We start from the raw sequence: 20,326 nt of genomic DNA, 5'->3' as shown, positions 1-20,326 counted from the left end.
TAATCTAGACATGAGTATCTCGGGGGGCGGGGTGCATCTCCCACTCTTTTTATTATTGCTGCTAAAAAGATGGAGATGGTTCTCTTTGGATTGTGTTGGGATTTCTCGGTGCTTTCCATAAAACTCAGCTGAGCTTTAAAGATGCAGAATGTTCACAGCCATAGTCTTTTTTTCCTGCTGTTTTCCAGATGTGTGCTGTTCAACTCCAATATACTTTGTTTATTGTGTGGTATGAAACATAAAAAGACTAAAGCTATGTACGCACTATACCTTTAAAGCACATTTTAAGCTCCTCCTTTCCCTCAGAGAATCCTGGGCTCTGTAGTTTGCCCCTCACAGAGTTACAATCCTCAGCAACTTTAATAAACTACAATGCCCAGAATTCTTTGAAGTGGGAAACATGATTTGAATGTGCATTCAAGTCCATTTCCTGAGCTTTCTGGGAGATTGGTTGGAGGTCTGTGCCAGTACTGCAGTTGATACCAAGCTGGTCTGCATTTCAGGTGATGAGCAGGGCATCCCCATTATGTCCAGCATCAAATTGCGTGAGGAGAAGCGCATGACCACAGCCAGCCCCTGGATGTTCCCAGACACAATAGCTTGGCCCGAGACCCATGCCTTCATCTCTACCCCCTCCTACAACTACACCTACCGGGACTACCAACGCCTCTTCGCTGACATTAACTTTGAGGATGGCTGGTACATGTGGAACGACACCAAGGACCTGCTGAAGGGGCTGCCTGCCCCAGGGGTCGAGGTGTATTGCATCTATGGCACAGGTTTCCCCACTGTGGAAACCTACATTTACAACGACCGCTTCCCCTACGAGGACCCCATTGACTTTGTGTATGGGGATGGGGATAACAGCGTTAGCCGCCGCAGCCTAGAGCTCTGCAAGCGATGGCATGGCCAGCAGGAACAGAAGGTGCACGTGGTGGAGATGCCTGGCGTGGAGCATCTCAACATGATCTTTGACAACCGCACCCTCAACTACATCAACGAAATCCTGCTGGGAAACTTTGAGAAAGCCACAGCAGCAGAAGATGAAGCAGGGAAAGGAGGAAGAGGCTTTTCAGAGACCCAACACAAACAGGAGAAATGAAGGCCCTGCGCTGAGGAAATTGGGGCCACTTTATGCCTCCTGCATAGACAGGAAGCAGGATGACTCATCCGAGCCCCCCACCCCCCAAAGTCTACGGTGTTATGTGCAACACAGCTGGATGCAGAGGTGCCTTGCAGGATCCTGCCTCCCCGCTTGCTCTGAGAGGGAAAGACTCCTCCAAATTGCTCCTGCCAACAGCTGCCAGGCAAATTTCCATTGCTGGTGTGATTGTTGGGGCCCCTGAGAGTTCATGTTCCCCCAGCATGCTTTCAGTTAGGTAAACAGGTGAACTAGCCCAGAGCTTTATTTACTCAATACAAAAAGAACAAGGAGTCCTGGGACACCTTGTAGACCAACACATTTTATTATGGCATATGCCTTCCTGGGCTGCAGCCCCTTCATCGTATGCATGGAGTTGTGGGTATATCTAGACATACACATCGTCAGACACATATTAAACACAAGAAGTATAGGCTGTATTAATTGTATTAAAGCTTAACAGGGCATCCGAGAAGGGTGGCAGCCAGAAGAAGAGGATGATGAGCTGATGCCAACATGTAAAGGCTGTGCCCAACAGGGGCTTCTGGCTTTGACTGCATCTTCCAGAAAGGGGTGGCAGCAGGAGGAGAGGAGAAAAATCATCCCCATCTCCTCCAACTGCCCCCCCTCCAGAAGATTAAAGACAAAGCCGGAAGCCGCAGTTTTACACAGTCTTTATATCACGTTGGCTTTGGGCTTCTCTCATTCTCTGGTTGCCACCCCTTTCTGGCCTTGGCTCCCCAATGTTGGCTGTGGGGCAGATGGAGGGCAACTGCCCAGTTGCTCTCACCTCTGGCTGCACTGCCCAACATGGTGGTGATGAGGACATCCCTCTTCTTAGAGGACTTCCCTATGCTCTGCAGAACTTGGCTGGCTACAAGGCCCCTGCCCTGGGCAGCCTCAGCACCCTGATCCCATAGACAAGCTGCATGGCATCAGCAGCATGCTTAGCACACCCATGGCCACAGCCACTTCTGCCTGCAGTTTTCTCACTGGCCTGCCCCTCCTAAAGGAAGGGAAGGCTGTGTTTAGGTATCCCAAGCACCCAGCCAAGCTGCCCAGCTGGCCTCCCAACTTATGGCCTGTAGTTATGCAGGGTTAATCCTGGAGTGACCCTAGGCTCACCTGTCCAGGTAAGGTAGATCCTGGTGAGGAAAAGGGGTGTGGGAGGTTATATGAAGGAGGGGATAATTGTTATAAAGGGAAGGCAGGATTCATTTTAACTAACTCTGTAATCCTGATCATTTCCAAGAGGAGAGCCCAATCACATTAGCTAGATAGGGTAGAACAGCACACTGCCCACAAGTGGAAAATATCTCTTTATTACTTGGCAAGTTGCACAGCTAAGTTCTGCTGCAGTAAACAGGTTCTAGCCTAGGACTCAATGGGAAAGGACACAAGCTAAAGTTGAACTTGTCCAGTTGGATTTATCTGATGCGTGGTGAATGCAGGGCCTAGGGGCCGGGTCCTTCCACTCTCCATCTCCCAAGCCAACACTGCTTCCAGGAAGGTGCTGTTGGGGAAGGAAGGAAACCCCCATGGACGCTAAAAGTTTTAAGACAACTTTCATACAGAGAAAGAAAAGTCCCCCCAAAGTGCTCCCTAATATAAAGCCCTCTCACTTGAAATATTTTCCTACACTCATGGTTCTCTCTTTGGTAACACCCCTGAATAATTTTAGTCCTCTGTTCCACCAATTCTGTAAGGGAATAATAAATGCTGTACTGACCTATGCAGGACTGTTGAAAGGATTTCTAAGATAATGTATGTGAAAGTTCTATGAATGTATTTTGTTTTTTCTGTCTCATGCCTGACACTGGGGCTTTGGGGATGGCACAACTATTTGTTTTTAATTTAAAGAGGAGAAATGATTTTGGAATGATCACGGCACAGGCATTTTTTTTTATTTTTTTTTTTATTGTTTTGGGTTGCTTGGTGCTGATTTTTATCTTTTCCTTTCTGTGCTTCCTCTGCTTGGTTGCTTCATGTCAGTCAGTCTTTAGGATTCACAGCAGAAACCTATGCATGCTTACTCAGAAGTCCGTCTCACTATGTTCAGTTGGGCTTACTCACAGGTAAGTGTGCATAGGATTGCAGACTTAGCTGCATTCCCAGGGTCTTGGTAATCTCAGGATTGAGTACTGGATGTACTTTATCTCTGTCTGTACATATGTTAATGTGTGTACACTGCAAGGCATCAGCAATGCAAAGGTGGTCATTTTGCATGCTAAGCTACAATGGCTGGTTTTGAACTGTATATTGTAAGACAAAAGTTTTTCCCGACTATAGCTATTACAAATTTTATTTCATTTCATTTATCGGTTGGACATTATCCCTTCCCTTGCACATTTTTTCCTCACAACAATCTGGTGACGTGGGTTAGGTTGAGAGGTTGCAAGTGGCTCAATGTGACCTTGTGAACTTTACAAAGAAGCTGGAATTTGAACCTGATACCTGAGTGTATTGCTGTGTGCAGTGGGTAGGCAGGGGGGCGGGGAATGCTGCGTTTGCACAATTTTCCTTGAGGTTTGAACTGGAATGCTAAAAGCAGGTAAACTCAAGTTCCAGAGGGAACAAAACACTACAACTTGATTTTTGTGGGCTTCATTGTGTGTGGACTACAGATATGTGTTTAAAAGTCCAGAGCCTCCAAGTGTCCCTATTTTCCAGGGATGTCCCTGATTTAGAGAAGCTGTTCCGGTTTCTGATTTGATCCCGAAATGCCCCACTTTTCCTTAGGATGTCCCTATTTTCATTGGATAAATGTTGGAGGGTATGGAGTTATGCAACCCCCAAGCCGTCGGAAGACAATCCTGTACAGGGAAGTATTTATTTAAAGTGTTTCATATTTTATTATGCTTTTATATATGTTTAAAGCTGCCCAGAATGGCTGGGGCAACCCAGTAAGATGTGTGAGGTATAAATAGTAAAATTATCATTATGGAATGGGGCGTCCCTATTTTCATTGGAGAAATGTTGGAGGGTATGAAAGTCTGGTTTTGTACTTTTTTCAGATATAACCAAATTTCTTCCACACCATCACCTCTGTGGGGGTAGGGATGGGATGCCAATTCAAGGTTCACCTCAGGTGCCAAAATGTCTTGGGCCAGCAAGGTTCCAAAGCATTACTGCTTCCAATTGTGAAGTTAAATATAGCAACCATTGCTAGTAGCCATTAATAGCCTTCTCCTTCATTGTCTGATAATCTTTTAAAGCCATACAAATAGTTAATATACTGCGGTGTCCAGACCAGACTAGGGCACAGGTGTCCAGGGTTCAAACCCCCTCTTGGCTATAAAGCTCAATGAGTGACCTTGGACCAGGTTTCAAGCTCTCAGCCTAGCCTACCTCACAGGGTTCTTGTGAGGATAATTTAGAAAGGGGAATTGTGCCTTGTACACCACTTTGAGTTCCTCAGAGAAAAGGTTGAGGTTTCATGTAATAATACAGTAAAACACCAAGAAATGCCTCTAGGTGCATAAACATGTTTTTAAAAAGATGCCTTGAGGTGGCAAATGTGGGTGAGCACCCAGGCAGAAAAAGGAGGTAGTTCCATAATGCAATGAAGCCCACAAACTCTAACATTTAAAATAACATCCAAACCACTGGAACCGATAAAATACAATGACCAAATGATGGACCACTGGCCATTCAACACCTGGGCAAACAGGTGCGTTTTAGGAGGTGCCAGAAACTGGATCAGAGTCATGTCCTGCCTTATTTCCTTCAATTCTCCAAAGGGGTGCAAAGTTGGGAGGATTTGGGGGAACTCAAAGGGGAGCCTAGATGCAGCTGCCTAAGCCTCCTTCTTGGGGGTAAATGCAGGGGTGGGTCAGGGGCTTAGCAGCCGCCTGAAGTTGCCAAGTGGTGACATGGGTCTGGCAGAGAGAGCATGCCTGGAGCCCAGAGCCCACTGGGTCCAGTCCTTGGCCAGGCTCTGACCTCACAACCAGCTTCAGAATCCTGCAGAATGTTTTGTTTCCTAGGAGTCCACCTGAGTTGTTTGATAGGATCCATGGGTCAGTTGAAAGCCCTTCGGATTAGCTGACTTTGTGGACATCTTCGGAGAAACTTTTCTCCTTTGAATAACTGCCTTCATCTGATCCTTTGACACAGTAAAAATCTTTCTCCCTTGGAGAAATTTCTTTGGTTTAGTTGAAGGTCCAGACAACGGTTTTCTACCCCCATTGCACATGTGGCGCTGGCTGCATAGAAGGTAAAGTCAAAGGCAAAAGGGGAGACATCTTACTTAATGTCTTGTGCCCCTTTCACATGCCCAGATTTTAAAGATGCTCCTGGGTTATTCGACCTTTCTAAATCCTATGCTGGGTGTTACGTGAGCCAGCAATTTTCCCAGGGAGTTTTCTGATGAATTTTCTTAGTTTCCTCTTTTGTCACCATCCAAATTGCAGCAGAATTACCATCCTCCTCATCCCAAATATTCAGTGAATTCTCCCCACCCCCATCTTCACCAACCACAAATAGGATGGGGAATTCTGGGAGATCCTTTTTCACCCAACCCTAAAAAACACACCATATCTCTGCAGGGCTCACACCTGTACCCTTAGGTGCTCTCTTCCTCAGGTACATTTCCAGGGTCTTGAATTAGTTTCCCAACTCCCATAAGGGGGAGGGGAAAGAGGGAGGTTGGTGTCCCGTAGCAACATTTGGGGGGCACCGGGTTTGGGGAGGCTTGGTGTAGAAAACATCAGGGTAATTAAACATCATAACACTGGGTGACTGGCCAGGAGTTTATCCTGACCCTGATCAGGAGTAGCTAGAATGAGACACTCGCTGTCCAATGTCATCCGTAGGAGAGCTGCCCTGGAGATAAGCTCTGTACTATTTGTAAAATGAGAAGCAACTGGCAGTGCCTTTTGTCTGTTTAAAAAGTTGTAGTGACTTGGCACAGAGTTAGAATAGTTTTTGCTTGAGGAGTGGCGAAATCTTCCCGAAATGTGTGGCTGATGGGCATCTAATCTGCAAGGAGGATGGAGAAGTAAGAGGCCCTCGCTTGCATTTGGAGAGCTTCCTCTTATTTCTTTGTTTCTCTTTCTCTTCCCACATCTACAATATCCACTACTGGCTGAGGTCATGAAAGCTGGAATAGAGCTCCTCCTGGGAGGCTCCTCAGGAGGGTGACTGGGACGGACACCCCACCACCACCACCTTTTGTGGTGGCTGCCCTCCTGCTGTGAATTCTTGCAAAAGAGGAATATCCAGTTGCGTAGATAGAAAGTAAATATTGGCAGAGAAAAAGAGGAGCCAACATGAAATCTTTTCTACTGGTGAAACTCGAAAAATTAAATAAAAGCTGAACAGAGGGCTCCAACTCCTTTTAAAAGTTCCAATAGGAAAGGAATAAAAGATGACAAAGGAGGACCCTGGAGGTTAAATTACCCTTGCCTTGATGAACATTGCTGCTAAAGAAATTACAGGTGTGCAGCTGGTGAAAAAATGGCAGAGAGGAAGAGACTTTGTTTCTTTTTTCTCTTATACTTTACTAAGGGACCACAACTTACCTGCCACTAGAGAGAGGAAATAAATTTAAGCACAGGGTGTTAGAACTGATGGCATTATGTCAGAAGGAATAATTCTGGAACTGCATTGGAAAGAAACTGTCTGGGTGAAGGAGGAGGAGGGGAAGGGGCTGTGTTTATGCTTTTCTGTTTCAACAAGGGATTTACTCGCCCCCTCCCAGAACAAGGAGAAATAAAAGAATTCAAAATAAAGGCCACAGGTTTGAGCAGGTAGAGGTGATAGCATTCTTGAAAATAAGAAAGTCTTGGACTTGGTTCGAAAGGAAAAGCTGAAAATCAGCAGAGCAATGTAGATGGGGGGGACGGGGGACGACTAACTCAGTGTTTTGAAGGAAGTTTGGTTTAACCCCCTCCCCAACTCCCCCATGCGGGCTGGTTTCATTGACACAGTTTGCAGGAGGAGAATGCTTTCTGTTCAGTCTGCCAGATGGTTGTCCTTGGAAATAATGGATGGTGAAGTGCAAATGCTGTGGTAAAAATATGGATTTCGACAACACGGTTCTGGAGAAGAAATGGACTTGGTGAAAGGTGAACAATGATGGAAAGGATGCATGCAGATTTACATACAAGCAAGATGAAAAGAAAGAAATACAGAAACCACAAGTAATGATTTAAGGTAGAGTGGCAAGGGGCAGAGTAACCTCATTTGTTTTATTCTGTTTTGGGTTTTTTAAGGGAATTGACAAATAGACAGCTAAGGAAGATATGGGGTGAGGGAGGACAAAAATGTAAATTAAAAATAATTTTGGATTTAAGATTAGATTCCATCAGAAATGGAATGTGAATTGAAAATAAATAATGTAATATTAAAGCAGTAAATAGGGGAGAGAAGGAGCACATTGACAATGGAGAGTGGGAGGTCAACTTAATGGAAAAAATGTTTTAAATCTGATGTAATTAGGTACTGATTTGTTAAAAATTTGGAAAATAAATAAATAAAAATATTTGGAGAAAAAAGAGTTCTATTTCCCAAAGAAATCTACTCCCCAAAGGTTTAATACAAAGGTCATATTATATCACAAAAAAAGGAAATTTGAGCCCCCAACCTGTCAAAGTGTCTCTTTCACCTCTGGGGCCAACTTTAGCATATTTCTTTGCTATTACAATTAGTGTCTGTTCACATATTCCTTTATTTATGAGTAGATAGCCCTCTTTAGGTCTAGTATTGTTAGGTCTAGCATTGCCCATTGGCAGTTTGCTGGAAAGTTCAAGCATGTGCTGTCACACTCAGGGGATTGTGGCTGCCCCTGATCTGACCACCACAGCCACTCAGGACTACTTTGTATATGTCCCTGGGATCCTTGTTTTGGCTTTCATTTACAATCAAACCATTTTATTCAAACATTTACAGTGTTTCTCATTCCTAAAAGAGAGTTTATAGGCCTCTATTAATAAGATTATTAATTATGTGGGGGGTTATTGGGATGGGTTATTGGTTTATATTTTGTTCCTGTTCTTGTCACGTATTTTGTGCTTTTATATTGCATTTTTATGTAGTCAGTGCCCTGAGATCTGTGGATTAAGGGCAGTATACACCTTTAAGAAATATATTTAATAATACTAACTTCCACAAGGTGCATGTCTCTGCTTTTCGCCTTGCTGTTTGATGGATGAGATGTCAGTAAGCTGTTCTGCAGAGCCAAGCCTGCTACTTACACAGTTTTTCCTATAGAGGCTGCTGTTTCCTAAGGGGATTTTAAATTTAAAGGACAACTGGCATTTTATCAGTAGCGCTTTTTTTCGTTGTATGGGACTGTTTGTGCGTCTGTATCCTTGTAAACATGCACTTATCCACATGTGTTATATTCATGACACAGGGTTAATGAATGCCTGCCTTAATCATTCTATGGCTTGGATTGCTGTAAACAGTTTCAATGAATGTGTGTGTGTATGTGTATGAGACAACGCAGTATAAAAATAATTTTATGAATGAAGTGTCCCTCTCTTTTTCTCTCCCTTTCTGCCTACAGGGTGCCTGGAAGACCCTGAGGGCAAGCAGCTCCTCCCAAACGCTCTCCTTCCCAGGTCCCCCCACAAGGGAAGGTGGCAGCTAACACCAAAGTCGCCCCCCAAGAGAAGGAGCAGCTCTCATATCACCCCAATAGAAAGGGCAGCCCCCAAACCTTCCTCAAACCAAGAGAAGGGAGCAGCCTGCTCCCACTCCCTCCAACCCAAGATATGAGGCAGTCCCCACCTTTTCTGCAGGAGAAGGGGCCACCCCACCCCACCCTTCCAAACCTTCGTTATCCCAAGAGTGGGGCAGCACCACCCCAGTCTGTCTGTGAGCGCTTAGAAAAGGATGCTGTGATTACTAAGACCCAGCATGGGTTTCATGCCAGACAAATCTTGTTTCTCTTTTCGACCGAGGTACAAGCTTGGTGGATCAGGGGAATGCTGTGAATGTAGTGTATCTTGATTTCAGTCTCTCTTCGTTCCTCCCTGGCAGGGCCTTGCATATTGAGGAGCATTCCTTCACATTAGCTGCCACCTGCCTAAGCCCAACTTGGCCACTTCACCTACTGCCTGTGAGAAGGAGGCTGATGGAACACTAGCAGCACACCAGCCTCACTCCTGAGTCTCCCAACTGTGCATCTCTGCCAGAGGTCTGAGCTGCTGCCTGCAGGCAACACAGCCTTCTCTACCCCTCCTCAGGTGGCGTGGAGGAGGGGGCCTTTCCAGTCAGCCCCAGTCCACTCAGCTCCTATACATGGAACTTGGGGGGGGGATGACTGGCCTCTGACAGCAAATGCTTTGGGGGCTGACTCTACAGGCAAGTCTGCTGTTTTACCCATAATATTTATTTATTGAATTTCTATGCCATTCTTCCTCTGAGAATCTCAGGACAGTGTACAATATAAAAAAACAAAAAACATAACATAAATACATAATAAAATGGCAAACATTTGTTAAAATTAGCTATAAAAGCTAATTTTTAAGAGAACACACTGCCAAACATTTGTGATATGTTAAATTCCTAGTCAGCTGGGGCAGCCCCTGTTTTGCACCTGGGGTCAGGCCTTTGCAGGGACTAATTCTGAAAGGGTGTGAGGGAATTGGTTCTTTCTGTGTTTAGATTTGCTGTTGAAATTGCACTTCAACGCAGACAGAAAAACCCGCTTATGGCTGTGCTTTAGGGCAAAACCTGATAAAAAACCATGGCAGTTTAAAATTAAACGCTGGAATGACCTGCAATGGCAGAAGTGAAAGCAGCTTGTTGTTGCTATTTATTGCTGCAGCTTAATGCCGCCGCCGCCCCCTCCCGCAGATCAGCTGAGAGTCGCTGAGCAGTGCCTTGGGTCTAATCCTCGCCAGCCGACCCTTCCAGCCTTGGCAAGGAAGGCACCAGAGAGCGCAGGCGCACTGAGGCAATGCAGAAGAGATCTGGACCATTACCTGCCCTGTCCCAGGCAGACAGAAAAAGAAAGCCTTTGTGCCCTCCGCGCCCGCTTGAAGAAAGCCGAGTTGATTTAAGCGCCTGGGTTTCAGTGGGTCAATGGATTAAACGGCCTATTTATCTATTCATTTAAAATGTTTAAAGTTGGCGCCTCACCCCTGAACACAATTTATTTTTTAAAAAATACCCAGCCATGAAACGCTCCCAAAAAGAAAAGGAGAAGCGAAACGAGGCGTGGGAGTGGGAGGAAGAGGGACGGGGACCCCCCACCCCCACCCCCACTCCCCCCCACCCCACCCACGGGCCGGCAGCTGCTGGGAGACAAAGGCGCACCGATGCCATCAGGTGATGCGCGCAATGGGGGGATTGGAGAGGCGGCCCTCCTTTCGGGTCCCTGGGGAGGGGGCAGAGCGTGCTTACCCGCCCCTTGCGACACGCCCAAGGCTTTCCCCCAAGCGCTGCCCTGGGCGGCCCTCCAAGGACTTCCCGCAGCCCCAGCCCGGTTCGGCTTCCGAAGAGCGGCGGACTCCTCCTGGGCCGGAGCGGGAGCCGCCCTGGCGCCGCCGCTGCTTCGGGGGTCGCTGGAGCCCGCCTGCCCGGGGAGGGGTCTGGCTGCGCGGGCGCGCTTCCCTCCGCAGCGCCACTGAGCATGCTCGAAGCCCTTGTCTGTCGGTCTGTCTCTCCCCACCCCCGTCGCCGCCCGCCCCGCAGACCCTCCCGCGCTTCCTCCGCCGCACCGACCAAGCGGGCCGAGGAGGAGGGAGCGCAGCCGGGTAGGTACCGGGGCGGCTACGGTGGGGTGGAGGGAGGGAAGCCCCGGCGGGCGGGATCTCTGGCAGCGGGGCGGGGTTCCCAAGGACAAAAGGCGGTTCGGGGGCTCGCTTTTCTTGGATAGCTGCGGGCCCACAAAGAGATCCCCTGTAAAGGAGCCTCCGAGCCTCGGAGCCTCCGAGACACGAACCCTCCAGTGATCCTAACAACAGCCCTGCGAGGAGGGTCTGGCGCAGAAAGAGCAGCTGGCCCAAGTCCACCTAGCGACCCACGTGCCTCTTGCTGAGCAAGGCGTCTGAACCCGGTTTCTCTCCCCCCCGGACCCCCGTCTGACTCTCGGGGCCTTGCTGAAATCCTGATCTTCAGGATCTCCCCAAAGGCAGCTTCAGCTCCGGGGTGTCGCAGGGCTTTTGTTTGTGCGTGGGGTCTTCCTGCAGGTGCTGCTACCTAGAGAATGGGGAGAATGGGGAGGGAAACCCAACCTCCAGGATCTATTGTGTGATGGGGGAGAGCGTGAAATCTCGTGGTCCTGTCTGGCTGAACGGGAGGCTGACGGTGGTTTCAGGGATCCCTCAGGCATAGAAACCTCACTAACAGTAGCCTCAAGGACCCTTAGTTTACATGCTCTTTCCCACCCGGCTCAGAGAATAAGGTTTGGCCTCCCCCAAATCAGAGACTAAGTCCTGACCACCTGCCTGTCTCCTTGGAGATGCCCCAGCAGCTGTCCCAGCCCAAAGTGCTCCTTTTAGAGCACCCTCCAATCACCTGCTTCCCCTACTTGGAGATTCCTGCTGAGATGCAAGGACAAGCAAACATCACCTTGCTTATTTGCTTTGCCATAAATAAGGGGAGCAGATTTGGCAAGATCCACCTTTGGGTCATGCTGGGCAAACCTGCGCCTGTTGAGCTCCTGCAATTCCTGTGGTCCCCAGGCCATTTGCAGAGCTGATGGGGCTCAATCTGGATGGGGCAGCTTTCCTTGCCTTGCTCCAGGGATGCTTCCTACATACAGATGCGTTCCTAGGCTCCTTGTGCCGTTGGCAAGGAACTGAATCGGCATCTCCTCCCTGGTCCCTGCTCCCTTCAGTAATGCTTGAAGGTAGACTCTGCCTTCAGTTGTGGAATTGCACAGATGGTGCAAATGGTGTGAGTTTGCTGTGCTGTGCTGGGGTTTCCACTAGTCCTCCTGCCCCCCCCCCCCCACTTCCCTGCTTGCCTCCTGTTCATTATGATGACATAAGAATCTCCTCTCTGGATCAGGCCAATGCCTGCCCCAGCCAGTATTCTGTCTCCCAGAGCAGCCAGCCAGCCAAGCCTGCCTTTGGGAAGCTCAGGAGCAGCTAGCCCCTAAGATCTGAGGTACCGTATTTTTCGTCCCATAGGACGCACCTAATTTTTTTTGGGGGGGGGAATAAAGGAAAAAAAATTCCCCTTTATTTTCCCCCCAAAACCAGGTCGGGGAACAGCGGGATGGCGGCGCTGCCCCTCCCCGCTGTCCCCCGAGCTTGTGGGGCTGGCCGATGTCTGCCCGGCGCATGGGGTGCTCTGCTTCAGGGCATCCTGCGCACCGGGCGGCAGGCTGCTATCCGCAGCGTGGGGAGCCCTGCGGGAACTCCCACGAGCTCCCTAGGCTTGCTGATAGCTTCCTGAAGCCTGGAGAGCGAGAGGGGTTGGTGTGCACCGACCCCTCTCGCTCTCCAAGCTTCAGCGAAAGCCTGTATTTGCCCCATAGGACGCACACAGATTTCACCTTCATTTTTGGAGGGGAAAAAGTGCGTCCTATAGGGCGAAAAATACGGTATATTGCTCATGAACATGGAGGCTCCATCCTTAGCTGTCCTGTTGAATAGTGGCTACTAGACCTGCCCATTCTGCCCTTTGACCTCACCCCTTGTTAGCCAGCCCTTTAAAGGTCCCCCTGGCTAGCCAGGTACTCCTGGGAACCAGGGCTCAGAGATCCATTTTTGCTTTTTGTGATGGGGATCCCTTAAATCAGTTCCCTGTTGTATGCAGAAATCCTTCTTCCTCTTTCTCTCTCCCGTGGCCAAACATGCTGAGTGCCTGACTCAGTTTGGCAGATGCTCAGGGTGGGTGGCGGCAGGCTCAGGGGCAGAGCACACAGTTGCCTTTCAGAAGGACCCTAAAAGCATCTTTAGATGGGAAGTATTGGTGGATCCTGACAGCTAAGGGTTGTAGCCAGTGTTAGTTCTACTCTGAGTAGAGCTTAGAGGGAGGAAGCCCAAAGCCAAGGCAGAAACTTGGAGTCCATTTTTAGTGCCAATAACCTGGCCATAGAACATGCAAAGTAGTCACTACAAGGGTGACTGAACACACACTGAGAGTCTCCTCCTGCTCCTCCTCACGGAGTAATGGCAGCCAAGCTTAGCACATCAGACTTTAGAAAGGACCTGTTGTCCCTCTTCATGTTTTCAGATAATGCAAAGCCTGTGGGGGTGCTTGCTGGGTCACCATCCAGAGCTGCCTCTTGCAAGGAGAACAGGCAAAAGGAGAGATGTTGCTGTTGTCAGCAGCAGCACCCGCACCCTTCCGCCCCGCAGCTCGTGAAGTACGTGAGAGCAGACTTGCTGGCTCAGGTTGACAGTAGACATTCTAGTCTGGCATCCTGTCTTTACAGTGGCCAACCAGCTGCCCCAAAGGGAAGAAACCCACAAGCAGGACCTAAGCACAATAGCTGCACTCTCCCCTTCTGCAGTATTGAGAGGCATTACTGAGTCTGTCCATGGAGGCAGGGCAGAGCCATTGTGGCTGGCAGCTGTTGGCAGCCTTCTCCTGAATGAATCTGTCCAATCCCTTTTTTAAAACCATTGAAGTTGGTGGCCGTTGCTGTGCGAGTGAGTTCCATCATTTAGCCGTGTTCTGCCTGAAGAAGTCCTTCCAACATTCAGCTTCATTGGAAGCCCATGAGGTCTAGTCTTAGGAGACAAGGAGGAAAGCTTTTCTCTGTCCACTCTCCATGCCTTGCCTCATTCTAGAAACTTTGACCATGTCACTTCTTTTCCATCTTCTCTCTAAACTAAAAAGCCCCAGATGTGGCAAAATTTCCTCACAGCAGTGTCGCTCCATTCCATTATAATTTTGGATGCCCTTTTCAAATTCTACAATATTCTTTTTGAAATGAGGTAGCCCAAACTGAGAACATTCTTCCATATGAAGTTGCAGCATAGATTTGTATAATGGCACTACAATATTAGCAGCTTTATTTTCAATTCCTTTCCTAATGATCCCTAGCATGAAATTTGTGTTTTTCACAGCTGCTGCACACTGGGTCAACATGTTCACTGAGCTATCTGTTATGACCCCAAGGTCTCATTTCTGGTAAGACACCACCAGTTCAGACCCTATGAGTGCACTTGTGAAATTAACAGTCTTTTTGCCCCAACTTTCATCACTTTGCACTTGCTTTCACTTGCAATTGCATTTGCTGTTCTACAGCCCATTCATTCAGTTTGCAGAGGTCCTTGTGGAGCTCTTCAATTCTCTTTTTGTTTTAACGTCCCTGATCAAACGTAGCTACCCAATTTTTTTGTGGAGAAGGGAAGCTTAGCCTGAAGCCTGTGCCTCCTTTTCTTTGCTGCCCAGGGCTTCCTCCGAGCAAAGAATCCTCCGAGCTGGCCTGATGACATCCCCTCAGAGGGCTGCCCCCAAACAAGATGGTGCTGGACTCGGGTCGGCAGTCCTTTCGGCGGCGGGAACAGCAGCCTGATGTCTTTGGTGCTGGCCTGCAGCAGCGGAGAAGCGGGAAGAAGGAGGCCTCTCGTCCCTATGAGGGGCTGCGGGTGCCTCCCTTCTTCTCTCCTTCCCTTTCTCTGGATTCAGACTCCTCCAGCCCAGGCCAGCGGGCACCCCCCAAGACCAAGTGCCTCCAGAACCCAGAGCCCCAAGTGCCGCCCCCCGTGGGCCTCTGCCCTGCCTTCCAGAATCCCTGCAGCTGGATGCGCCGGAGCGAGAGCATCTGCGCAGTGAACCGGAGGGACCGCGCACGGGGGCAGATCCGCAGTGCCGCCTCCCTGCCTCACCTCCCCAAAGCCAAGGCGGACAGGTGCATTGGGGCCAAGAGGAAAAGTCCCTGCCTGCTGGTGGCCCTGCGGCCGGTGAACGTTGACAAAGAGAGGGAGAAGTTCTTTGGGGCCTGCTACGCCTACAACCCCCAGTTTGAATACGCAGAGCCTGTCCCTGAAGCTGTGTTGGAGAAATACAAAGAGGCCTCTGGGCAGTTTATTTCACAGGTAAGGAAAGTTCCCCCTGCTCCCTCTGCCTTTGCCATTTTCTTCCAAATGGCTGCTCCTCCCTCCACAACCCTTTCCCTCTGCTCTGCTGCGAGGAGACTAAGCCAGCAAGTTTCTGCCTCCCAGAGGGAGGAAAGATGCTTTGGGTCTCAGTAGCAGGAGTGCAGCTGGCATTATATTGTGTGCATCAGTAATCCTCACAATAACCCTGTAAGGAGCAGGGGGGCAAAATGTTTTGCAGAATCTAGAGGCTCAGCTACTTTTCTAGATTCTAGTTTGGCAAGGGGGTCCAAAGAAACAGAGTCATGCCATCGAGGGAGAGAGCCTACTCTGATCCTGGCACACATGAGCACATGCCCCACTCCCCCAACATCCAAGCAGTGTTTTACTGTGGGATGCCAGGACTCAGGGATCTAAGAGGGTGAAGTTTGAAACTTGGAAATCAGATGCTTCTTTCAGCAGCCCAGGTGCTAGGACCAGTGGCAAGCAGCAGGGGTGACTGGACTCTCGTACCTTTGCACACTGGGTCAGGATCATTGCCTCCATATTGCAGACTGGAGGGCTGAGACTATGGAATGGTGGCAGTTTGAATTGGGTCTTCTGCTCACAGCTGGTGCTACCCTCTTTTGGGCTGAGCAATCTTTCTACTTCTTCATTCTGTTGGTGGTGTTAGAACTTTTGACTCCTCTTGTTAATTCTCACAACAGTCCTCTGAGGGAAGTTGTCCACAGTCATCTTTTGCGGAGGGGAGCTGAAAGACATTTGCCAGGCTAGAATAAAATTTGACCAGCTCCTTCAGTTGCCAGACTTTGAGGAATCACAGAAGCTTGCTGCCTCTGGTTAGCCAGGTCTGCCTGAAGTGGAGCAACATGGCCTCAGTGTTGATGGCTGGGCTGCTTAGGGCTTCCTACCTGAGGCAGAGGAAGGGGTGATCTCATGATGGCAACCACCTGTCCTTCATGCTCTTCAGTCTGTCTGTTTGGTCTACAGGTCATAAATATCCAAGATTGTCTCTGGTTTTCCAGGGAAATACATAATGGAGGAAAAGGCAAAACACATGCATACAGATTGTGCCTTTTAAAATAAGCCGCAGGAACAATGGAATAACTAATGGACAGACACCTATTCAACTTGCTTTAGTTTTAATTCCTACGAAGTTAAAAAGTAGAATGAATCCAGGTTGCCAGCATCTGAAGGACAACTTCAACTAGCTTGCGTTGGACCTCCTTTAACATTATGCATTAATCTTGAATATATCAGGTGTACTCTCTTCAGGTGTGAGTGGGGAGTTCATTCTTTGTATCTGGTAGCCAAAAAAACATTTTTAAAACGTTGTTATTTTAAATAGAAAAAGCAGACAGTTGTGGGTTGAAACTCACTTGCTGTGTGTGTTTCAGGCTATTGGAATCATTGATGCTGTGCTGGAGAAATATAGCACCTATGAGAACTTTGAGGCATCCAATGGAGGGAAGTTGCTCAGCAAATGCCAGATCTGGTCCATTGTCAGGAAGTACATGCAGAAGGAAGGCTGCTCTGGAGAGGTGAGTCCAATGCTGGCAAAAGACCTTCTGCGTGATTCCAGTGAGGCACCCTGATAGCCTTTTGTGCAGTGCCCTTGGAAACCCCAAAATCCTTCCTGCCCCAGACAGTAATTGCTTGGGGTTGCATCCAGCCAGGATGGTAAGGGTGGGAAACCACATCTGGGACTAGCCCTGGACTCTCCCCTAGAGACTGCATGGACTGACTGGAGTCCTGCCAGGACGGGAAGCTGCATGGGATCTCTGTGCTGCTCCTTGCCTGACCTACCTCCCAAGAGCTGTGCTGGGTTTCCTAAGCAGGCTCAGAATCTTGGGGGATTAATGCTGGGATGGTCTTGGTTGTCACATGCATGGATGGATGGCCTGTGGTTTCCCTCTTCGGTTTCAAAGCTTGTTCTCCATCCTGGGCCCTGTGATGGGAACTCCCTCACAGCTCAATTCAGAGTGTAAATACAGGCCCTGCTCCCCAATCTTCTTCTAGGTGGTGGTTCAGCTGACCGAGGACCTGCTGTCTCAGGCAGTGATGATGGTGGAAAACAGCCGCCCAACTTTAGCCATCAACCTTTCTGGGGCTCGTCAGAACTGGCTGGAGGGCATGTTGCGCCATGAAATAGGTCAGGATCCGTGAAGAAGGAGCAAAGTTCCATGACATTCCCCAACCCTCTGTGCCCTGGAAGGGTATTAAAGGAGCACGGGGTGGGAGGAGAGTGGAGAATTGTCTGCCAGGAGTTGGGACATCAATTTTTCTTTCAAGGGAAGGATGTACCAGCTGGACTACCCAGCCCTGAACTCTGGCTGGTTTGGGGAAAGGGCTAATAATTCTGTTCAGTGCCACAGAGACCTAAAACTCTGAAGAGCAGGAGGGTCTGGGTGCTGACTCGCAGGGGCCTAGTTGTCAAATGCTGTCTGGCTGTGAAAATCAAGGGAAGGCTCATGTCTAATACAAGTTCCATTATGCTACCACTGCTACATCAGAACAGATTTCAGCCTCATCAGACTGAAAGAAGCTGCTTAATAATAAGTCAGGCTTCATCTAGTTTAATGAATTATCAGGGACCGTGCTGAGGAGGAATGGTGGAAGCCACCACCTCCACCTGCTCCTGCTCCGGAATCTTCCCAGGAGCAGGAGGACAGATAGATTTGGAACGGTGGTTTGCAGAGGGGCATAGTTCAGAAGGCAGAAGCTGGGAAATACTGTATGGGGAACAGCTAGGAGAAGAAACACTGGACGACAGAGGGTTAACAGATTCACAGTCTCTGGACAGCATTCCTCCGCCCAGCCCAAGGTTGAAAAGAGCTCAGAAAGTCTCAGAACAGAATGCTCAGAGGGCACAAGCTCAGATTACAAGACGTAGGAGTGACGTAGATTAATAGGGACGGAGAGGGTGTAAGCCTTAATTAGGAGCACCGCCATTCTGGGTTGACACTTTCTTTTGTCCTTCGCTGTGTTTATTAAAGAAACTAACTGGTAAGAATTCATTTTGTTTGATCTCCTCATTTATGGCTACGGGGGAGGAAGCAGATTCCCTGAAGCCTGACATAACACATTTTTAAGTGATTCATTTCATGGTTTTCAACTTTCCCAATTTTTAAGGCTTTCTAATTTTTCGAGTTGTCATCCGATGCCATAAAGGCATCAGGTGATGGGCAGGGAGTGTTCCCACCACCTGATAGATACAGTTCCCTACCCCTGGACATGCAGCCTAAAACCCAGGACATGAGTCCTCTTTTGCACTGCGATTCATTGAGCCAGTGAAGGACTGGGAAGTGGGCTGGGGGGGAAGCTGAGGCAAGCCAGTTGTGAAGGAGGAGTAATGATGGGGAAATGCCTCTCCTCTGCCTTAGGCACCCACTACATCCGCGGGGTCAACAATGCCCACCAGCCGTGGCACAGCTCAGAAGGCCGCCAGCACTACGGCCTGAAGCCGGCGAATCCTACTGAGGAAGGCCTGGCCAGCCTGCACAGCGTCCTCTTCCGCAAGCAGCCCTTCCTGTGGAGGGCAGCCCTTCTCTACTACACTGTCTACCGGGCCAGCCACATGTCCTTCTGCGAGCTCTTCCATGACCTGGAGCGCTACGTCCAGGACCCTGGGGTGCGCTGGGAATACTGTGTGCGGGCCAAGAGAGGCCAGACAGACACTTCCGAGCCAGGTAAGGGCCTTCACATGGCATGAGGATGCTCAGTATTGGAGAGATGCAAATGTTTCCAGCCCTCAGGGTTCTGGAGGTTGGCCACTTGAGCAGCATTTGCTAAAATTCCTCTCCGATTTAGGACCCCCTTGCTCAGCCCCCACCCTCCCACCATCACAAGAAGATGGCTGGCTGGGAGATGGTGTGTAGGTGACCTGCAAAGGACAGCTCTGCTCTTGGGCACTGATGTGCAGCAGGGCTGGTGCTGGGGGCTCTCCTGATTGATGGTGCCCTTCAGAATTAGATTCTGATACCCTGCAGAACACTAAAAAAAAGAAAAATCCAAAAGCACAAGATGACTTCTTGCAAACTTCCACCCTTCCAGCCCTCAGGAAGTTCCCTGATTTTGGCAGTATTTGAATTTATTGCCAGTATTTGGACGTCACTTTGAAAGGTGTCCTGCTTATGCTGGATGTGTCAGTGGTTTTTCTCTTTCAGGGTGTTTCAGTAAAGATCAAGTGTACCTGGATGGAATTCTCCGGATCCTGAGACATCGACAAACCATCAACTTCCAGCTGCTGGCTGCCCTGGGGAAGGTAACAGCTCTGCCTGCTCTGTGGTCTTCCCCCACCCCCATGTGTGTGTATTGTGGGGGGCAGGTACCCTCACCTCCTCCATCTCATAGCCAAGAGGGCTTTCTTTGGCTTGGCTTCTGGGGTTTGCTCCAGTTGGAGGCAGGTGGATAGAGCAGGAAGAGACCAAGAAGGGAGGACAGCACAGTCCTCTAACAGTCCTCAGCTAAGAAAACCTATTTTTTCCATCCAAGTGAGGCCCTCCAATTCATCTTGATCCTCCTCCAAAGGGCATAGAATGTCTATTCTCTCCCCACTCCCCCTTTATCACTGTAACAGTCCTGTCTCAAAATGGCTGTTTTTAACCCAAGAGGCACTAGGGAGTTCCGATTGTGAATCTCCCACAATGCATCTGGTTTGGCCCTCAGTAGGAGTCTCCACCAGACTGGCTCTCAGGTGAGGTAAATTTGGTCTGTTACACAAAACTCTCTGGTATTGCAGTGATGATGATGATGATGTTTTTTGTACCTCACCTATCTGACTGGGTTGCCCCAGCTACTCTGGGTGGGTGGCTTCCAGCAAGAAGACTGAAACCTCATCTTTGAATGAGTTGCTAATTTTCAGTTGCTCTTTTTCTTATACACAAATAAATTCAGGTCTCCTACGAAGATGTGAGTAATCTTCAGAAATACGGGGTGCTGGAGAAGGCTCGAATCCCTCACTTCATGCAGGATCTAGAGAGGTACATGCAGCAGCTCAACCACATTGTCGCAACCAACTGTCTCAGTGACGAGGAACTGGAACAGCTGCTGCCAGAATGAGCCGGCCTTTGAGGGGGAAGAGGGAGGGAGGGAGAGGGCTATGGCTCCTCCAGCCTTTGCTGCTGTCACCCAAGACAGGCTGTGCTGTAATCATGAATAGGCCCTTTGGGGGTCTTCAAAGAAGTTGTTGTGTCAGATTGTGGTCCTGCTGAAAACAGTTTACTGGCTTACA

At 49.0% G+C, this 20,326-nt stretch overlaps 2 protein-coding genes and 1 long non-coding RNA gene across 5 annotated transcripts in view; 2 read left to right on the top strand and 1 right to left on the bottom strand.

Moving 5' to 3' along the window:
- Window positions 1-3,052, top strand: part of LCAT (lecithin-cholesterol acyltransferase) — a 14,505-nt gene extending 11,453 nt beyond the window's left edge. For both annotated transcript variants that reach the window (XM_081872136.1, XM_081872135.1), the window contains exon 6: window positions 504-3,052. In XM_081872136.1, the coding sequence (XP_081728262.1) occupies window positions 504-1,102 (599 nt within the window). In that variant the 3' untranslated portion in view covers window positions 1,103-3,052. The remainder of the gene's footprint in view (window positions 1-503) is intronic.
- LOC309347504 overlaps window positions 1-12,027 on the bottom strand; it is a 16,083-nt gene extending 4,056 nt beyond the window's left edge. The window contains exon 1 of the long non-coding RNA XR_014158965.1: window positions 11,718-12,027. This is a non-coding gene — a long non-coding RNA (uncharacterized lncRNA). The remainder of the gene's footprint in view (window positions 1-11,717) is intronic.
- On the top strand, window positions 10,711-20,326 carry MATCAP1 (microtubule associated tyrosine carboxypeptidase 1). Of its 2 annotated transcripts, none has more exons than XM_081872134.1 (7): window positions 10,711-10,848; window positions 14,447-15,093; window positions 16,491-16,634; window positions 17,113-17,245; window positions 18,477-18,782; window positions 19,260-19,357; window positions 19,990-20,326. In XM_081872134.1, exons 2-7 carry the CDS (start codon window positions 14,518-14,520, stop codon window positions 20,152-20,154), a joined length of 1,422 nt encoding a protein of 473 aa, XP_081728260.1. In that variant the 5' UTR covers window positions 10,711-10,848; window positions 14,447-14,517; the 3' UTR covers window positions 20,155-20,326. The 2 variants fall into 2 exon arrangements, with proteins under 2 accessions (XP_081728260.1, XP_081728259.1); XM_081872133.1 differs by lacking the exon at window positions 10,711-10,848 and adding an exon at window positions 12,074-12,205.

Source organism: Podarcis erhardii (genome assembly GCF_964252035.2).
Source record: "Podarcis erhardii genome assembly, chromosome: 7".
NCBI classification, from domain to species: Eukaryota; Metazoa; Chordata; class Lepidosauria; order Squamata; family Lacertidae; genus Podarcis; species Podarcis erhardii.
Note: the sequence above shows the minus strand (reverse complement) of the source record. Positions and strands in the feature narration are given on the sequence as shown.